This window comes from Leptodactylus fuscus, chromosome 1 (genome assembly GCF_031893055.1).
Source record: "Leptodactylus fuscus isolate aLepFus1 chromosome 1, aLepFus1.hap2, whole genome shotgun sequence".
NCBI classification, from domain to species: domain Eukaryota; kingdom Metazoa; phylum Chordata; class Amphibia; order Anura; family Leptodactylidae; genus Leptodactylus; species Leptodactylus fuscus.
The window spans coordinates 19,013,683-19,032,641 of NC_134265.1; the positions used below are offsets into that span (position 1 = coordinate 19,013,683).

The window sequence follows — 18,959 nt, forward strand, 5'->3', positions numbered from 1 at the left end:
GTACATACATTACATACCTTATCCTGTATTATACTCCAGAGCTGCGCTCACTATTCTGCTGGTACAGTCACTGTGTACATACATTACATTACTTATCCTGTATTATACTCCAGAGCTGCACTCACTATTCTGCTGGTGCAGTCACTGTGTACATACATTACATTACTTATCCTGTATTATACTCCAGAGCTGCGCTCACTATTCTGCTGGTACAGTCACTGTGTACATACATTACATTACTTGTTCTCTTACCATCATCCTTTTCTGTTTGGAATTTGGATATTGCGCTCCAGGGACTCCAGAAACCGTCAAAGTATCCGGTTTTAGGTATTGATCGGACTCTCGCCTCATACTTTGTAGCATATTCTAGATTTCTCTTGGAGATGTGCAGGTCGTCTTTTACATGTGTAAAGCACTAAGAGATCAGAAATAGAAGGAGATTTGTGGAGACATAACCTCTCTGTAATGTAATGCTCCCCTCTAAGCATGCGCTGGCTCTGTACACTGTGTAGGGGCCGTGCCGGGGTCCTGCAGTCACTCACCCGCCAAAGTGAAAGAAATGCTGAGGAGAGATGAGCGAGGGTCTTGGCTGCAAGTCGGGCTCATTATGAATCTTACAAAAATTTGGGGTTCAGTATGAAATTTATGGGGTTCAGCACCCGCTAATAATGATTATACTCTGGGACCCCCGGATACCCCGGACACCTCCCAACTGTGCAGGACTGAATTTGATGTAACACACTGCAACTGCCTCATAAACTGCATGTGTGAATCCGACCTTATGGTTGTAAAGTCCATGATATTTTTCTTTCCCCCAGGGGGCGCAGCAGGAGTTATGTACTCACCATCTTGTGTTGTCGGCTCTTATTATATGTCTCATGTCTACAGTCCTGCAACATACAAAATATAAATATGAGGGTGACAGCCCTGTAGTATATCAGTGACAGCCCTGTAGTATATCAGTGACAGCCCTGCAGTATATATCAGTGACAGCCCTGCAGTATATATCAGTGACAGCCCTGTAGTATATCAGTGACAGCCCTGCAGTATATATCAGTGACAGCCCTGCAGTATATCAGTGACAGCCCTGCAGTATATATCAGTGACAGCTCTGCAGTATATCAGTGACAGCTCTGCAGTATATCAGTGACAGCTCTGCAGTATATCAGTGACAGCCCTGCAGTATATCAGTGACAGCCCTGCAGTATATCAGTGACAGCCCTGCAGTATATGCAGGGACTGCCCTCAGTATATCAGTGACAGCTCTGCAGTATATCAGTGACAGCCCTGCAGTATATCAGTGACAGCTCTGCAGTATATCAGTGACAGCCCTGCAGTATATCAGTGACAGCTCTGCAGTATATCAGTGACAGCTCTGCAGTATATCAGTGACAGCTCTGCAGTATATCAGTGACAGCCCTGCAGTATATCAGTGACAGCTCTGCAGTATATCAGTGACAGCTCTGCAGTATATCAGTGACAGCTCTGCAGTATATCAGTGACAGCCCTGCAGTATATCAGTGACAGCTCTGCAGTATATCAGTGACAGCCCTGCGGTATATCAGTGACAGCTCTGCAGTATATCAGTGACAGCTCTGCAGTATATATCAGTCACAGCCCTGCAGTATATATCAGTGACAGCTCTGCAGTATATATCAGTGACAGCCCTGCAGTATATCAGTGACAGCTCTGCAGTATATCAGTGACAGCTCTGCAGTATATCAGTGACAGCTCTGCAGTATATATCAGTGACAGCCCTGCAGTATATATCAGTGACAGCTCTGCAGTATATATCAGTGACAGCCCTGCAGTATATCAGTGACAGCCCTGCAGTATATATCAGTGACAGCTCTGCAGTATATCAGTGACAGCTCTGCAGTATATCAGTGACAGCTCTGCAGTATATCAGTGACAGCCCTGCAGTATATCAGTGACAGCCCTGCAGTATATATCAGTGACAGCCCTGCAGTATATCAGTGACAGCCCTGCAGTATATATCAGTGACAGCCCTGCAGTATATCAGTGACAGCCCTGCAGTATATCAGTGACAGCTCTGCAGTATATCAGTGACAGCCCTGCAGTATATCAGTGACAGCCCTGCAGTATATCAGTGACAGCCCTGCAATATATCAGTGACAGCTCTGCAGTATATCAGTGACAGCCCTGCAGTATATCAGTGACAGCTCTGCAGTATATATCAGTGACAGCCCTGCAGTATATCAGTGACAGCCCTGCAGTATATCAGTGACAGCTCTGCAGTATATCAGTGACAGCCCTGCAGTATATCAGTGACAGCCCTGCAGTATATCAGTGACAGCCCTGCAATATATCAGTGACAGCCCTGCAGTATATCAGTGACAGCCCTGCAGTATATCAGTGACAGCTCTGCAGTATATCAGTGACAGCCCTGCAGTATATCAGTGACAGCCCTGCAGTATATATCAGTGACAGCTCTGCAGTATATCAGTGACAGCCCTGCAGTATATCAGTGACAGCCCTGCAGTATATATCAGTGACAGCCCTGCAGTATATATCAGTGACAGCCCTGCAGTATATATCAGTGACAGCCCTGCAGTATATCAGTGACAGCTCTGCAGTATATCAGTGACAGCCCTGCAGTATATCAGTGACAGCTCTGCAGTATATCAGTGACAGCCCTGCAGTATATCAGTGACAGCTCTGCAGTATATATCAGTGACAGCCCTGTAGTATATCAGTGACAGCCCTGCAGTATATCAGTGACAGCTCTGCAGTATATCAGTGACAGCCCTGCAGTATATCAGTGACAGCCCTGCAGTATATATCAGTGACAGCCCTGCAGTATATATCAGTGACAGCCCTGCAGTATATCAGTGACAGCCCTGCAGTATATATCAGTGACAGCCCTGCAGTATATATCAGTGACAGCCCTGCAGTATATATCAGTGACAGCTCTGCAGTATATCAGTGACAGCCCTGCAGTATATCAGTGACAGCCCTGCAGTATATATCAGTGACAGCCCTGCAGTATATCAGTGACAGCCCTGCAGTATATATCAGTGACAGCCCTGCAGTATATATCAGTGACAGCTCTGCAGTATATCAGTGACAGCCCTGCAGTATATATCAGTGACAGCTCTGCAGTATATCAGTGACAGCCCTGCAGTATATCAGTGACAGCTCTGCAGTATATCAGTGACAGCCCTGCAGTATATCAGTGACAGCTCTGCAGTATATCAGTGACAGCCCTGCAGTATATCAGTGACAGCTCTGTAGTATATCAGTGACAGCCCTGCAGTATATATCAGTGACAGCTCTGCAGTATATCAGTGACAGCTCTGCAGTATATATCAGTGACAGCTCTGCAGTATATCAGTGACAGCTCTGCAGTATATATCAGTGACAGCCCTGCAGTATATCAGTGACAGCTCTGCAGTATATCAGTGACAGCTCTGCAGTATATCAGTGACAGCCCTGCAGTATATATCAGTGACAGCTCTGCAGTATATCAGTGACAGCCCTGCAGTATATCAGTGACAGCTCTGCAGTATATCAGTGACAGCCCTGCAGTATATCAGTGACAGCTCTGCAGTATATCAGTGACAGCCCTGCAGTATATCAGTGACAGCTCTGCAGTATATCAGTGACAGCTCTGCAGTATATCAGTGACAGCCCTGCAGTATATCAGTGACAGCCCTGTAGTATATCAGTGACAGCCCTGCAGTATATCAGTGACAGCCCTGCAGTATATCAGTGACAGCTCTGCAGTATATCAGTGACAGCCCTGTAGTATATCAGTGACAGCCCTGTAGTATATCAGTGACAGCCCTGCAGTATATATCAGTGACAGCTCTGCAGTATATCAGTGACAGCCCTGCAGTATATATCAGTGACAGCCCTGCAGTATATATCAGTGACAGCCCTGCAGTATATCAGTGACAGCCCTGCAGTATATCAGTGACAGCCCTGCAGTATATATCAGTGACAGCTCTGCAGTATATCAGTGAAGGCTCTGCAGTATATCAGTGACAGCCCTGCAGTATATATCAGTGACAGCTCTGCAGTATATCAGTGACAGCTCTGCAGTATATATCAGTGACAGCTCTGCAGTATATATCAGTGACAGCTCTGCAGTATATATCAGTGACAGCTCTGCAGTATATCAGTGACAGCCCTGCAGTATATATCAGTGACAGCCCTGTAGTATATCAGTGACAGCCCTGCGGTATATATCAGTGACAGCTCTGCAGTATATCAGTGACAGCCCTGCAGTATATCAGTGACAGCTCTGCAGTATATCAGTGACAGCTCTGCAGTATATCAGTGACAGCCCTGCAGTATATCAGTGACAGCTCTGCAGTATATCAGTGACAGCTCTGCAGTATATCAGTGACAGCCCTGCGGTATATCAGTGACAGCTCTACAGTATATCAGTGACAGCCCTGCAGTATATATCAGTGACAGCTCTGCAGTATATCAGTGACAGCCCTGCGGTATATCAGTGACAGCCCTGTAGTATATCAGTGACAGCTCTGCAGTATATCAGTGACAGCCCTGCAGTATATCAGTGACAGCCCTGCAGTATATCACTGACAGCTCTGCAGTATATCAGTGACAGCCCTGCAGTATATATCAGTGACAGCCCTGTAGTATATCAGTGACAGCCCTGCAGTATATCAGTGACAGCCCTGCAGTATATCAGTGACAGCTCTGCAGTATATCAGTGACAGCTCTGCAGTATATCAGTGACAGCCCTGCAGTATATCAGTGACAGCTCTGCAGTATATCAGTGACAGCTCTGCAGTATATCAGTGACAGCCCTGCAGTATATCAGTGACAGCCCTGCAGTATATCAGTGACAGCCCTGCAGTATATCAGTGACAGCTCTGCAGTATATCAGTGACAGCCCTGCAGTATATCAGTGACAGCCCTGCAGTATATCAGTGACAGCCCTGCAGTATATATCAGTGACAGCCCTGCAGTATATATCAGTGACAGCCCTGCAGTATATCAGTGACAGCCCTGCAGTATATCAGTGACAGCTCTGCAGTATATCAGTGACAGCCCTGCAGTATATATCAGTGACAGCCCTGCTAGTATATTCAGTGACAGCCCTGCAGTATATCAGTGACAGCCCTGCAGTATATATCAGTGACAGCCCTGCAGTATATCAGTGACAGCCCTGCAGTATATCAGTGACAGCCCTGCAGTATATCAGTGACAGCCCTGCAGTATATCAGTGACAGCCCTGCAGTATATCAGTGACAGCTCTGCAGTATATCAGTGACAGCCCTGCAGTATATATCAGTGACAAGCCCTGCAGTATATCAGTGACAGCCCTGCAGTATATATCAGTGACAGCTCTGCAGTTATCAGTGACAGCCCTGCAGTATATCAGTGACAGCTCTGCAGTATATCAGTGACACCCTGCAGTATATATCAGTGACAGCTCTGCAGTATATCAGTGACAGCCCTGCAGTATATATCAGTGACAGCCCTGCAGTATATATCAGTGACAGCCCTGCAGTATATATCAGTGACAGCCCTGCAGTATATCAGTGACAGCCCTGCAGTATATCAGTGACAGCTCTGCAGTATATCAGTGACAGCTCTGCAGTATATCAGTGACAGCTCTGCAGTATATCAGTGACAGCTCATGCAGTATATCAGTGACAGCCCTGCAGTATATCAGTGACAGCTCTGCAGTATATCAGTGACAGCTCTGCAGTATATCAGTGACAGCCCCTGCAGTATATCAGTGACAGCCCTGTAGTATATCAGTGACAGCCCTGCAGTATATATCAGTGACAGCCCTGCAGTATATCAGTGACAGCTCTGCAGTATATCAGTGACAGCTCTGCAGTATATCAGTGACAGCCCTGCAGTATATCAGTGACAGCCCTGTAGTATATCAGTGACAGCCCTGCAGTATATATCAGTGACAGCTCTGCAGTATATCAGTGACAGCCCTGCAGTATATATCAGTGACAGCCCTGCAGTATATATCAGTGACAGCTCTGCAGTATATCAGTGAAGCTCTGCAGTATATCAGTGACAGCCCTGCAGTATAATCAGTGACAGCTCTGCAGTATATCAGTGACAGCCCTGCAGAATATCAGTGACAGCTCTGCAGTATATCAGTGACAGCTCTGCAGTATATCAGTGACAGCTCCTGCAGTATATCAGTGACAGCTCTGCAGTATATCAGTGACAGCCCTGCAGATATCAGTGACAGCTCTGCAGTATATCAGTGACAGCTCTGCAGTATATCAGTGAGCAGCCCTGCAGTATATCAGTGACAGCCCTGTAGTATATCAGTGACAGCCCTGCAGTATATATCAGTGACAGCCCTGCAGTATATCAGTGACAGCTCTGCAGTATATCAGTGACAGCTCTGCAGTATATCAGTGACAGCCCTGCAGTATATCAGTGACAGCTCTGCAGTAATCAGTGACAGCCCTGCAGTATATCAGTGACAGCTCTGCAGTATATCAGTGACAGCCCTGTAGTATATCAGTGACAGCCCTGCAGTATATATCAGTGGACAGCTCTGCAGTATATCAGTGACAGCCCTGCAGTATATATCAGTGACAGCCCTGCAGTATATTCAGTGACAGCTCTGCAGTATATCAGTGAAGGCTCTGCAGTATATCAGTGACAGCCCTGCAGTATATATCAGTGACAGCCCTGCAGTATATATCAGTGACAGCCCTGCAGTATATCAGTGACAGCTCTGCAGTATATCAGTGACAGCCCTAGCAGTATATCAGTGACAGCTCTGCAGTATATCAGTTGACACTCTGCAGTATATCAGTGACAGCTCTGCAGTATATCAGTGACAGCCCTGCAGTATATCTGTGACAGCTCTGCAGTATATCAGTGACAGCTCTGCAGTATATCAGTGACAGCCCTGCAGTATTATCAGTGACAGCCTGCAGTATCAGTGACAGCCCTGCAGTATATCAGTGACAGCCCTGCAGTATATCAGTGACAGCCCTGCAGTATATATCATGACAGCCCTGCAGTATATCAGTGACAGCTCTGCAGTATATCAGTGACAGCTCTGCAGTATATCAGTGACAGCCCTGCAGTATATCAGTGACAGCTCTGCAGTATATCAGTGACAGCTCTGCAGTATATCAGTGACAGCCCTGTAGTATATCAGTGACAGCCTGCAGTATATATCAGTGACAGCTCTGCAGTATATCAGTGACGCCCTGCAGTATATATCAGTGACAGCCCTGCAGTATATATCAGTGACAGCTCTGCAGTATATCAGTGAAGCTCTGCAGTATATCAGTGACAGCCTGCAGTATATATCAGTGACATCCCTGCAGTATATCAGTGACAGCCCTGCAGTATATCAGTGACAGCTCTGCAGTATATCAGTGACAGCGCTGCAGTATATATCAGTGACAGCTCTGCAGTATATCAGTGACAGCCCTGCGGTATATCAGTGACAGCCTGTAGTATATCAGTGACAGCTCTGCAGTATATCAGTGACAGCCCTGCAGTATATATCAGTGACAGCTCTGCAGTATATCAGTGACAGCCCTGCAGTATATATCAGTGACAGCTCTGCAGTATATCAGTGACAGCCCTGCGGTATATCAGTGACAGCCCTGTGGTATATCAGTGACAGCTCTGCAGTATATCAGTGACAGCCCTGCAGTATATCAGTGACAGCCCTGCAGTATATATCAGTGACAGCCCTGTAGTATATCCAGTGACAGCCCTGCAGTATATCAGTGACAGCCCTGCAGTATATCAGTGACAGCCCTGCAGTATATATCAGTGACAGCTCTGCAGTATATCAGTGACAGCCCTGCAGTATATCAGTGACAGCTCTGCAGTATATCAGTGACAGCCCTGCAGTATATCAGTGACAGCTCTGCAGTATATCAGTGACAGCCCTGCAGTATATCAGTGACAGCTCTGCAGTATATCAGTGACAGCTCTGCAGTATATCAGTGACAGCCCTGCAGTATATCAGTGACAGCCCTGCAGTATATCAGTGACAGCCCTGCAGTATATCAGTGACAGCCCTGCAGTATATATCAGTGACAGCCCTGCAGTATATCAGTGACAGCTCTGCAGTATATCAGTGACAGCTCTGCAGTATATCAGTGACAGCCCTGCAGTATATCAGTGACAGCTCTGCAGTATATCAGTGACAGCTCTGCAGTATATCAGTGACAGCCCTGTAGTATATCAGTGACAGCCCTGTAGTATATCAGTGACAGCCCTGCAGTATATATAAGTGACAGCTCTGCAGTATATCAGTGACAGCCCTGCAGTATATATCAGTGACAGCCCTGCAGTATATATCAGTGACAGCCCTGCAGTATATCAGTGACAGCCCTGCAGTATATCAGTGACAGCCCTGCAGTATATCAGTGACAGCTCTGCAGTATATCAGTGACAGCTCTGCAGTATATCAGTGACAGCCCTGCAGTATATCAGTGACAGCTCTGCAGTATATCAGTGACAGCCCTGCAGTATATCAGTGACAGCTCTGCAGTATATCAGTGACAGCCCTGCAGTATATCAGTGACAGCTCTGCAGTATATCAGTGACAGCCCTGCGGTATATCAGTGACAGCTCTGCAGTATATCAGTGACAGCCCTGCAGTATATATCAGTGACAGCCCTGTAGTATATCAGTGACAGCCCTGCAGTATATCAGTGACAGCCCTGCAGTATATCAGTGACAGCCCTGCAGTATATCAGTGACAGCTCTGCAGTATATCAGTGACAGCTCTGCAGTATATCAGTGACAGCCCTGCAGTATATCAGTGACAGCTCTGCAGTATATCAGTGACAGCCCTGCAGTATATCAGTGACAGCCCTGCAGTATATATCAGTGACAGCCCTGCAGTATATATCAGTGACAGCCCTGCAGTATATATCAGTGACAGCCCTGCAGTATATCAGTGACAGCTCTGCAGTATATCAGTGACAGCCCTGCAGTATATATCAGTGACAGCCCTGCAGTATATCAGTGACAGCCCTGCAGTATATATCAGTGACAGCCCTGCAGTATATCAGTGACAGCCCTGCAGTATATCAGTGACAGCTCTGCAGTATATCAGTGACAGCCCTGCAGTATATATCAGTGACAGCCCTGCAGTATATCAGTGACAGCCCTGCAGTATATATCAGTGACAGCTCTGCAGTATATCAGTGACAGCCCTGTAGTATATCAGTGACAGCCCTGCAGTATATCAGTGACAGCTCTGCAGTATATCAGTGACAGCCCTGCAGTATATATCAGTGACAGCCCTGCAGTATATATCAGTGACAGCCCTGCAGTATATATCAGTGACAGCCCTGCAGTATATATCAGTGACAGCTCTGCAGTATATCAGTGACAACCCTGCAGTATATATCAGTGACAGCTCTGCAGTATATCAGTGACAGCCCTGCAGTATATATCAGTGACAGCTCTGCAGTATATATCAGTGACAGCCCTGCAGTATATATCAGTGACAGCCCTGCAGTATATCAGTGACAGCCCTGCAGTATATCAGTGACAGCCCTGCAGTATATCAGTGACAGCCCTGCAGTATATCAGTGACAGCTCTGCAGTATATCAGTGACAGCTCTGCAGTATATCAGTGACAGCCCTGCAGTATATCAGTGACAGCTCTGCAGTATATCAGTGACAGCCCTGCAGTATATATCAGTGACAGCCCTGCAGTATATCAGTGACAGCCCTGTAGTATATCAGTGACAGCCCTGCAGTATATATCAGTGACAGCCCTGCAGTATATCAGTGACAACCCTGCAGTATATATCAGTGACAGCTCTGCAGTATATCAGTGACAGCCCTGCAGTATATATCAGTGACAGCCCTGCAGTATATATCAGTGACAGCCCTGCAGTATATCAGTGACAGCTCTGCAGTATATCAGTGACAGCCCTGTAGTATATCAGTGACAGCCCTGCAGTATATATCAGTGACAGCTCTGCAGTATATCAGTGACAGCCCTGCAGTATATCAGTGACAGCTCTGCAGTATATCAGTGACAGCTCTGCAGTATATCAGTGACAGCTCTGCAGTATATCAGTGACAGCCCTGCAGTATATCAGTGACAGCTCTGCAGTATATCAGTGACAGCTCTGCAGTATATCAGTGACAGCCCTGTAGTATATCAGTGACAGCCCTGCAGTATATATCAGTGACAGCCCTGCAGTATATATCAGTGACAGCCCTGCAGTATATCAGTGACAGCTCTGCAGTATATCAGTGACAGCTCTGCAGTATATATCAGTGACAGCCCTGCAGTATATCAGTGACAGCCCTGTAGTATATCAGTGACAGCCCTGCAGTATATATCAGTGACAGCCCTGCAGTATATCAGTGACAGCCCTGTAGTATATCAGTGACAGCTCTGCAGTATATCAGTGACAGCCCTGCGGTATATCAGTGACAGCCCTGCAGTATATCAGTGACAGCTCTGCAGTATATCAGTGACAGCCCTGCAGTATATCAGTGACAGCCCTGCAGTATATATCAGTGACAGCTCTGCAGTATATCAGTGACAGCCCTGCAGTATATCAGTGACAGCCCTGCAGTATATCAGTGACAGCTCTGCAGTATATCAGTGACAGCCCTGCAGTATATATCAGTGACAGCCCTGCAGTATATATCAGTGACAGCCCTGCAGTATATATCAGTGACAGCCCTGCAGTATATATCAGTGACAGCTCTGCAGTATATCAGTGACAACCCTGCAGTATATATCAGTGACAGCTCTGCAGTATATCAGTGACAGCCCTGCAGTATATATCAGTGACAGCCCTGCAGTATATATCAGTGACAGCCCTGCAGTATATATCAGTGACAGCCCTGCAGTATATCAGTGACAGCCCTGCAGTATATCAGTGACAGCCCTGCAGTATATCAGTGACAGCTCTGCAGTATATCAGTGACAGCCCTGCAGTATATCAGTGACAGCTCTGCAGTATATCAGTGACAGCTCTGCAGTATATCAGTGACAGCCCTGCAGTATATCAGTGACAGCTCTGCAGTATATCAGTGACAGCTCTGCAGTATATCAGTGACAGCCCTGTAGTATATCAGTGACAGCCCTGCAGTATATATCAGTGACAGCCCTGCAGTATATATCAGTGACAGCCCTGCAGTATATCAGTGACAGCTCTGCAGTATATCAGTGACAGCCCTGCAGTATATCAGTGACAGCTCTGCAGTATATCAGTGACAGCCCTGTAGTATATCAGTGACAGCCCTGCAGTATATATCAGTGACAGCTCTGCAGTATATCAGTGACAGCCCTGCAGTATATATCAGTGACAGCCCTGCAGTATATATCAGTGACAGCTCTGCAGTATATCAGTGAAGGCTCTGCAGTATATATCAGTGACAGCCCTGCAGTATATATCAGTGACAGCCCTGCAGTATATCAGTGACAGCTCTGCAGTATATCAGTGACAGCTCTGCAGTATATCAGTGACAGCCCTGCAGTATATCAGTGACAGCCCTGCAGTATATCAGTGACAGCTCTGCAGTATATCAGTGACAGCCCTGCAGTATATATCAGTGACAGCCCTGCAGTATATCAGTGACAGCTCTGCAGTATATATCAGTGACAGCTCTGCAGTATATCAGTGACAGCCCTGCAGTATATATCAGTGACAGCCCTGTAGTATATCAGTGACAGCCCTGCGGTATATCAGTGACAGCTCTGCAGTATATCAGTGACAGCCCTGCAGTATATCAGTGACAGCTCTGCAGTATATCAGTGACAGCCCTGCGGTATATCAGTGACAGCTCTGCAGTATATATCAGTGACAGCTCTGCAGTATATCAGTGACAGCCCTGCGGTATATCAGTGACAGCCCTGCGGTATATCAGTGACAGCCCTGTAGTATATCAGTGACAGCTCTGCAGTATATCAGTGACAGCCCTGCAGTATATCAGTGACAGCCCTGCAGTATATCACTGACAGCTCTGCAGTATATCAGTGACAGCCCTGCAGTATATCAGTGACAGCCCTGCAGTATATATCAGTGACAGCCCTGTAGTATATCAGTGACAGCCCTGCAGTATATCAGTGACAGCCCTGCAGTATATCAGTGACAGCCCTGCAGTATATCAGTGACAGCCCTGCGGTATATCAGTGACAGCCCTGCAGTATATCAGTGACAGCCCTGCAGTATATCAGTGACAGCCCTGCAGTATATCAGTGACAGCCCTGCAGTATATATCAGTGACAGCTCTGCAGTATATCAGTGACAGCCCTGCAGTATATATCAGTGACAGCCCTGCAGTATATCAGTGACAGCCCTGCAGTATATATCAGTGACAGCCCTGCAGTATATATCAGTGACAGCCCTGCAGTATATATCAGTGACAGCTCTGCAGTATATCAGTGAAAGCCCTGCAGTATATATCAGTGACAGCCCTGCAGTATATATCAGTGACAGCTCTGCAGTATATCAGTGACAGCCCTGCAGTATATATCAGTGACAGCCCTGCAGTATATATCAGTGACAGCCCTGCAGTATATATCAGTGACAGCTCTGCAGTATATCAGTGACAGCTCTGCAGTATATCAGTGACAGCCCTGCAGTATATATCAGTGACAGCCCTGCAGTATATATCAGTGACAGCTCTGCAGTATATCAGTGACAGCCCTGCAGTATATATCAGTGACAGCCCTGTAGTATATCAGTGACAGCCCTGCAGTATATATCAGTGACAGCCCTGCAGTATATATCAGTGACAGCCCTGCAGTATATCAGTGACAGCCCTGCAGTATATATCAGTGACAGCCCTGCAGTATATCAGTGACAGCTCTGTAGTATATATCAGTGACAGCCCTGTAGTATATCAGTGACAGCCCTGCAGTATATCAGTGACAGCTCTGCAGTATATATCAGTGACAGCTCTGCAGTATATATCAGTGACAGCTCTGCAGTATATCAGTGACAGCTCTGTAGTATATATCAGTGACAGCCCTGTAGTATATCAGTGACAGCTCTGCAGTATATCAGTGACAGCTCTGCAGTATATCAGTGACAGCCCTGCAGTATATATCAGTGACAGCTCTGCAGTATATCAGTGACAGCTCTGCAGTATATATCAGTGACAGCCCTGCAGTATATCAGTGACAGCTCTGTAGTATATATCAGTGACAGCCCTGTAGTATATCAGTGACAGCCCTGCAGTATATATCAGTGACAGCTCTGCAGTATATCAGTGACAGCCCTGCAGTATATATCAGTGACAGCCCTGCAGTATATCAGTGACAGCCCTGCAGTATATATCAGTGACAGCCCTGCAGTATATATCAGTGACAGCTCTGCAGTATATCAGTGACAGCCCTGCAGTATATATCAGTGACAGCCCTGCAGTATATATCAGTGACAGCTCTGCAGTATATCAGTGACAGCCCTGCAGTATATATCAGTGACAGCCCTGCAGTATATATCAGTGACAGCCCTGCAGTATATATCAGTGACAGCTCTGCAGTATATCAGTGACAGCTCTGCAGTATATCAGTGACAGCCCTGCAGTATATATCAGTGACAGCCCTGCAGTATATATCAGTGACAGCTCTGCAGTATATCAGTGACAGCCCTGCAGTATATATCAGTGACAGCCCTGTAGTATATCAGTGACAGCCCTGCAGTATATATCAGTGACAGCCCTGCAGTATATATCAGTGACAGCCCTGCAGTATATCAGTGACAGCCCTGCAGTATATATCAGTGACAGCCCTGCAGTATATCAGTGACAGCTCTGTAGTATATATCAGTGACAGCCCTGTAGTATATCAGTGACAGCCCTGCAGTATATCAGTGACAGCTCTGCAGTATATATCAGTGACAGCTCTGCAGTATATATCAGTGACAGCTCTGCAGTATATCAGTGACAGCTCTGTAGTATATATCAGTGACAGCCCTGTAGTATATCAGTGACAGCTCTGCAGTATATCAGTGACAGCTCTGCAGTATATCAGTGACAGCCCTGCAGTATATATCAGTGACAGCTCTGCAGTATATTAGTGACAGCTCTGCAGTATATCAGTGACAGCCCTGCAGTATATATCAGTGACAGCCCTGCAGTATATATCAGTGACAGCCCTGCAGTATATCAGTGACAGCTCTGCAGTATATCAGTGACAGCTCTGCAGTATATATCAGTGACAGCTCTGCAGTATATCAGTGACAGCCCTGCAGTATATATCAGTGACAGCCCTGCAGTATATCAGTGACAGCCCTGCAGTATATCAGTGACAGCTCTGCAGTATATCAGTGACAGCCCTGCAGTATATATCAGTGACAGCCCTGCAGTATATCAGTGACAGCCCTGCAGTATATCAGTGACAGCCCTGCAGTATATATCAGTGACAGCCCTGCAGTATATCAGTGACAGCCCTGCAGTATATCAGTGACAGCTCTGCAGTATATCAGTGACAGCTCTGCAGTATATCAGTGACAGCCCTGTAGTATATCAGTGACAGCCCTGCAGTATATCAGTGACAGCTCTGCAGTATATCAGTGACAGCTCTGCAGTATATCAGTGACAGCCCTGCAGTATATCAGTGACAGCCCTGTAGTATATCAGTGACAGCCCTGCGGTATATCAGTGACAGCTCTGCAGTATATCAGTGACAGCCCTGCAGTATATCAGTGACAGCCCTGTAGTATATCAGTGACAGCCCTGCGGTATATCAGTGACAGCCCTGCAGTATATCAGTGACAGCCCTGCAGTATATATCAGTGACAGCCCTGCAGTATATCAGTGACAGCCCTGCAGTATATCAGTGACAGCCCTGCAGTATATCAGTGACAGCTCTGCAGTATATCAGTGACAGCCCTGCAGTATATCAGTGACAGCCCTGCAGTATATCAGTGACAGCCCTGCAGTATATATCAGTGACAGCCCTGCAGTATATCAGTGACAGCCCTGCAGTATATCAGTGACAGCCCTGCAGTATATATCAGTGACAGCCCTGCAGTATATCAGTGACAGCCCTGCAGTATATCAGTGACAGCCCTGCAGTATATATCAGTGACAGCTCTGCAGTATATCAGTGACAGCTCTGCAGTATATCAGTGACAGCCCTGCAGTATATCAGTGACAGCCCTGTAGTATATCAGTGACAGCCCTGCGGTATATCAGTGACAGCTCTGCAGTATATCAGTGACAGCCCTGCAGTATATATCAGTGACAGCCCTGCAGTATATATCAGTGACAGCCCTGTAGTATATCAGTGACAGCCCTGCAGTATATATCAGTGACAGCCCTGCAGTATATATCAGTGACAGCCCTGCAGTATATATCAGTGACAGCTCTGCAGTATATCAGTGACAGCTCTGCAGTATATCAGTGACAGCCCTGCAGTATATCAGTGACAGCTCTGCAGTATATCAGTGACAGCCCTGCGGTATATCAGTGACAGCTCTGCAGTATATCAGTGACAGCCCTGCAGTATATCAGTGACAGCCCTGCAGTATATCAGTGACAGCTCTGCAGTATATCAGTGACAGCCCTGCAGTATATCAGTGACAGCCCTGCAGTATATATCAGTGACAGCCCTGCAGTATATATCAGTGACAGCTCTGCAGTATATCAGTGACAGCTCTGCAGTATATCAGTGACAGCCCTGCAGTATATATCAGTGACAGCCCTGCAGTATATATCAGTGACAGCTCTGCAGTATATCAGTGACAGCCCTGCAGTATATATCAGTGACAGCCCTGTAGTATATCAGTGACAGCCCTGCAGTATATATCAGTGACAGCCCTGCAGTATATATCAGTGACAGCCCTGCAGTATATCAGTGACAGCCCTGCAGTATATATCAGTGACAGCCCTGCAGTATATCAGTGACAGCTCTGTAGTATATATCAGTGACAGCCCTGTAGTATATCAGTGACAGCCCTGCAGTATATCAGTGACAGCTCTGCAGTATATATCAGTGACAGCTCTGCAGTATATATCAGTGACAGCTCTGCAGTATATCAGTGACAGCTCTGTAGTATATATCAGTGACAGCCCTGTAGTATATCAGTGACAGCTCTGCAGTATATCAGTGACAGCCCTGCAGTATATATCAGTGACAGCTCTGCAGTATATTAGTGACAGCTCTGCAGTATATCAGTGACAGCCCTGCAGTATATATCAGTGACAGCCCTGCAGTATATATCAGTGACAGCCCTGCAGTATATCAGTGACAGCTCTGCAGTATATCAGTGACAGCTCTGCAGTATATATCAGTGACAGCTCTGCAGTATATCAGTGACAGCCCTGCAGTATATATCAGTGACAGCCCTGCAGTATATCAGTGACAGCCCTGCAGTATATCAGTGACAGCTCTGCAGTATATCAGTGACAGCCCTGCAGTATATATCAGTGACAGCCCTGCAGTATATCATTGACAGCCCTGCAGTATATCAGTGACAGCCCTGCAGTATATATCAGTGACAGCCCTGCAGTATATCAGTGACAGCCCTGCAGTATATCAGTGACAGCTCTGCAGTATATCAGTGACAGCTCTGCAGTATATCAGTGACAGCCCTGTAGTATATCAGTGACAGCCCTGCAGTATATCAGTGACAGCTCTGCAGTATATCAGTGACAGCTCTGCAGTATATCAGTGACAGCCCTGCAGTATATCAGTGACAGCCCTGTAGTATATCAGTGACAGCCCTGCGGTATATCAGTGACAGCTCTGCAGTATATCAGTGACAGCCCTGCAGTATATCAGTGACAGCCCTGTAGTATATCAGTGACAGCCCTGCGGTATATCAGTGACAGCCCTGCAGTATATCAGTGACAGCCCTGCAGTATATATCAGTGACAGCCCTGCAGTATATCAGTGACAGCCCTGCAGTATATCAGTGACAGCCCTGCAGTATATCAGTGACAGCTCTGCAGTATATCAGTGACAGCCCTGCAGTATATCAGTGACAGCCCTGCAGTATATCAGTGACAGCCCTGCAGTATATATCAGTGACAGCCCTGCAGTATATCAGTGACAGCCCTGCAGTATATCAGTGACAGCCCTGCAGTATATATCAGTGACAGCCCTGCAGTATATCAGTGACAGCCCTGCAGTATATCAGTGACAGCCCTGCAGTATATATCAGTGACAGCTCTGCAGTATATCAGTGACAGCTCTGCAGTATATCAGTGACAGCCCTGCAGTATATCAGTGACAGCCCTGTAGTATATCAGTGACAGCCCTGCGGTATATCAGTGACAGCTCTGCAGTATATCAGTGACAGCCCTGCAGTATATATCAGTGACAGCCCTGCAGTATATATCAGTGACAGCCCTGTAGTATATCAGTGACAGCTCTGCAGTATATCAGTGACAGCCCTGTAGTATATCAGTGACAGCCCTGCAGTATATATCAGTGACAGCCCTGCAGTATATATCAGTGACAGCCCTGCAGTATATATCAGTGACAGCTCTGCAGTATATCAGTGACAGCTCTGCAGTATATCAGTGACAGCCCTGCAGTATATCAGTGACAGCCCTGCGGTATATCAGTGACAGCTCTGCAGTATATCAGTGACAGCCCTGCAGTATATCAGTGACAGCCCTGCAGTATATCAGTGAGAGCTACAACCATGCTGAGTTTTATTTTTATGGCCTCAGTAGTCACATTTGTTAGGAACCTCCATCAAAGCAAGAAACGGGACCCAACCATAGTGGGAGACACCAGAGAACCGGAGACAGGTGAGTAGGTTTTTGGGGATTTTTTTGGTCGGTATCATTATGATACAATGACATCACTGTGTGTATTATCTCTGTACTGTGACATCACTGTGTGTATTATCTCTGTACTGTGACATCACTGTGTGTATTATCCCTGTACTGTGACATCACTGTGTGTATTATCCCTGTACTGTGACATCACTGTGTGTATTATCCCTGTACTGTGACATCACTGTGTGTATTATCTCTGTACTGTGACATCACTGTGTGTATTATCTCTGTACTGTGACATCACTGTGTGTATTTTCCCTGTACTGTGACATCAGTGTGTGTATTATCCCTGTACTGTGACATCACTGTGTGTATTATCTCTGTACTGTGACATCACTGTGTGTATTATCCCTGTACTGTGACATCACTGTGTGTATTATCTCTGTACTGTGACATCACTGTGTGTATTATCTCTGTACTGTGACATCACTGTGTGTATTATCCTGTACTGTGACATCACTGTGTGTATTATCCTGTACTGTGACATCACTGTGTGTATTATCCTGTACTGTGACATCACTGTGTGTATTATCGCTGTACTGTGACATCACTGTGTGTATTATCTCTGTACTGTGACATCACTGTGTGTATTATCCTGTACTGTGACATCACTGTGTGTATTATCCTGTACTGTGACATCACTGTGTGTATTATCCTGTACTGTGACATCACTGTGTGTATTATCTCTGTACTGTGACATCACTGTGTGTATTATCCCTGTACTGTGACATCACTGTGTGTATTATCTCTGTACTGTGACATCACTGTGTGTATTATCCTGTACTGTGACATCACTGTGTGTATTATCCCTGTACTGTGACATCACTGTGTGTATTATCTCTGTACTGTGACATCACTGTGTGTATTATCCTGTACTGTGACATCACTGTGTGTATTATCCCTGTACTGTGACATCACTGTGTGTATTATCTCTGTACTGTGACATCACTGTGTGTATTATCCCTGTACTGTGACATCACTGTGTGTATTATCCTGTACTGTGACATCACTGTGTGTATTATCTCTGTACTGTGACATCACTGTGTGTATTATCCCTGTACTGTGACATCACTGTGTGTATTATCTCTGTACTGTGACATCACTGTGTGTATTATCCTGTACTGTGACATCACTGTGTGTATTATCCTGTACTGTGACATCACTGTGTGTATTATCCCTGTACTGTGACATCACTGTGTGTATTATCCCTGTACTGTGACATCACTGTGTGT

The 18,959-nt window shown here is 46.2% G+C and overlaps 1 protein-coding gene across 1 annotated transcript in view; it reads right to left on the reverse strand.

Annotated features, from left to right (window-relative positions):
* IL7R (interleukin 7 receptor) overlaps positions 1 to 18,959 on the reverse strand; it is a 35,844-nt gene that overhangs the window by 5,105 nt on the left and 11,780 nt on the right. The window contains exons 5-6 of the mRNA XM_075266647.1: positions 846 to 890; positions 253 to 415 (exon numbers count right to left, since the gene is read on the reverse strand). Coding sequence (XP_075122748.1) covers positions 253 to 415; positions 846 to 890 — 208 coding nt within the window. The remainder of the gene's footprint in view (positions 1 to 252; positions 416 to 845; positions 891 to 18,959) is intronic.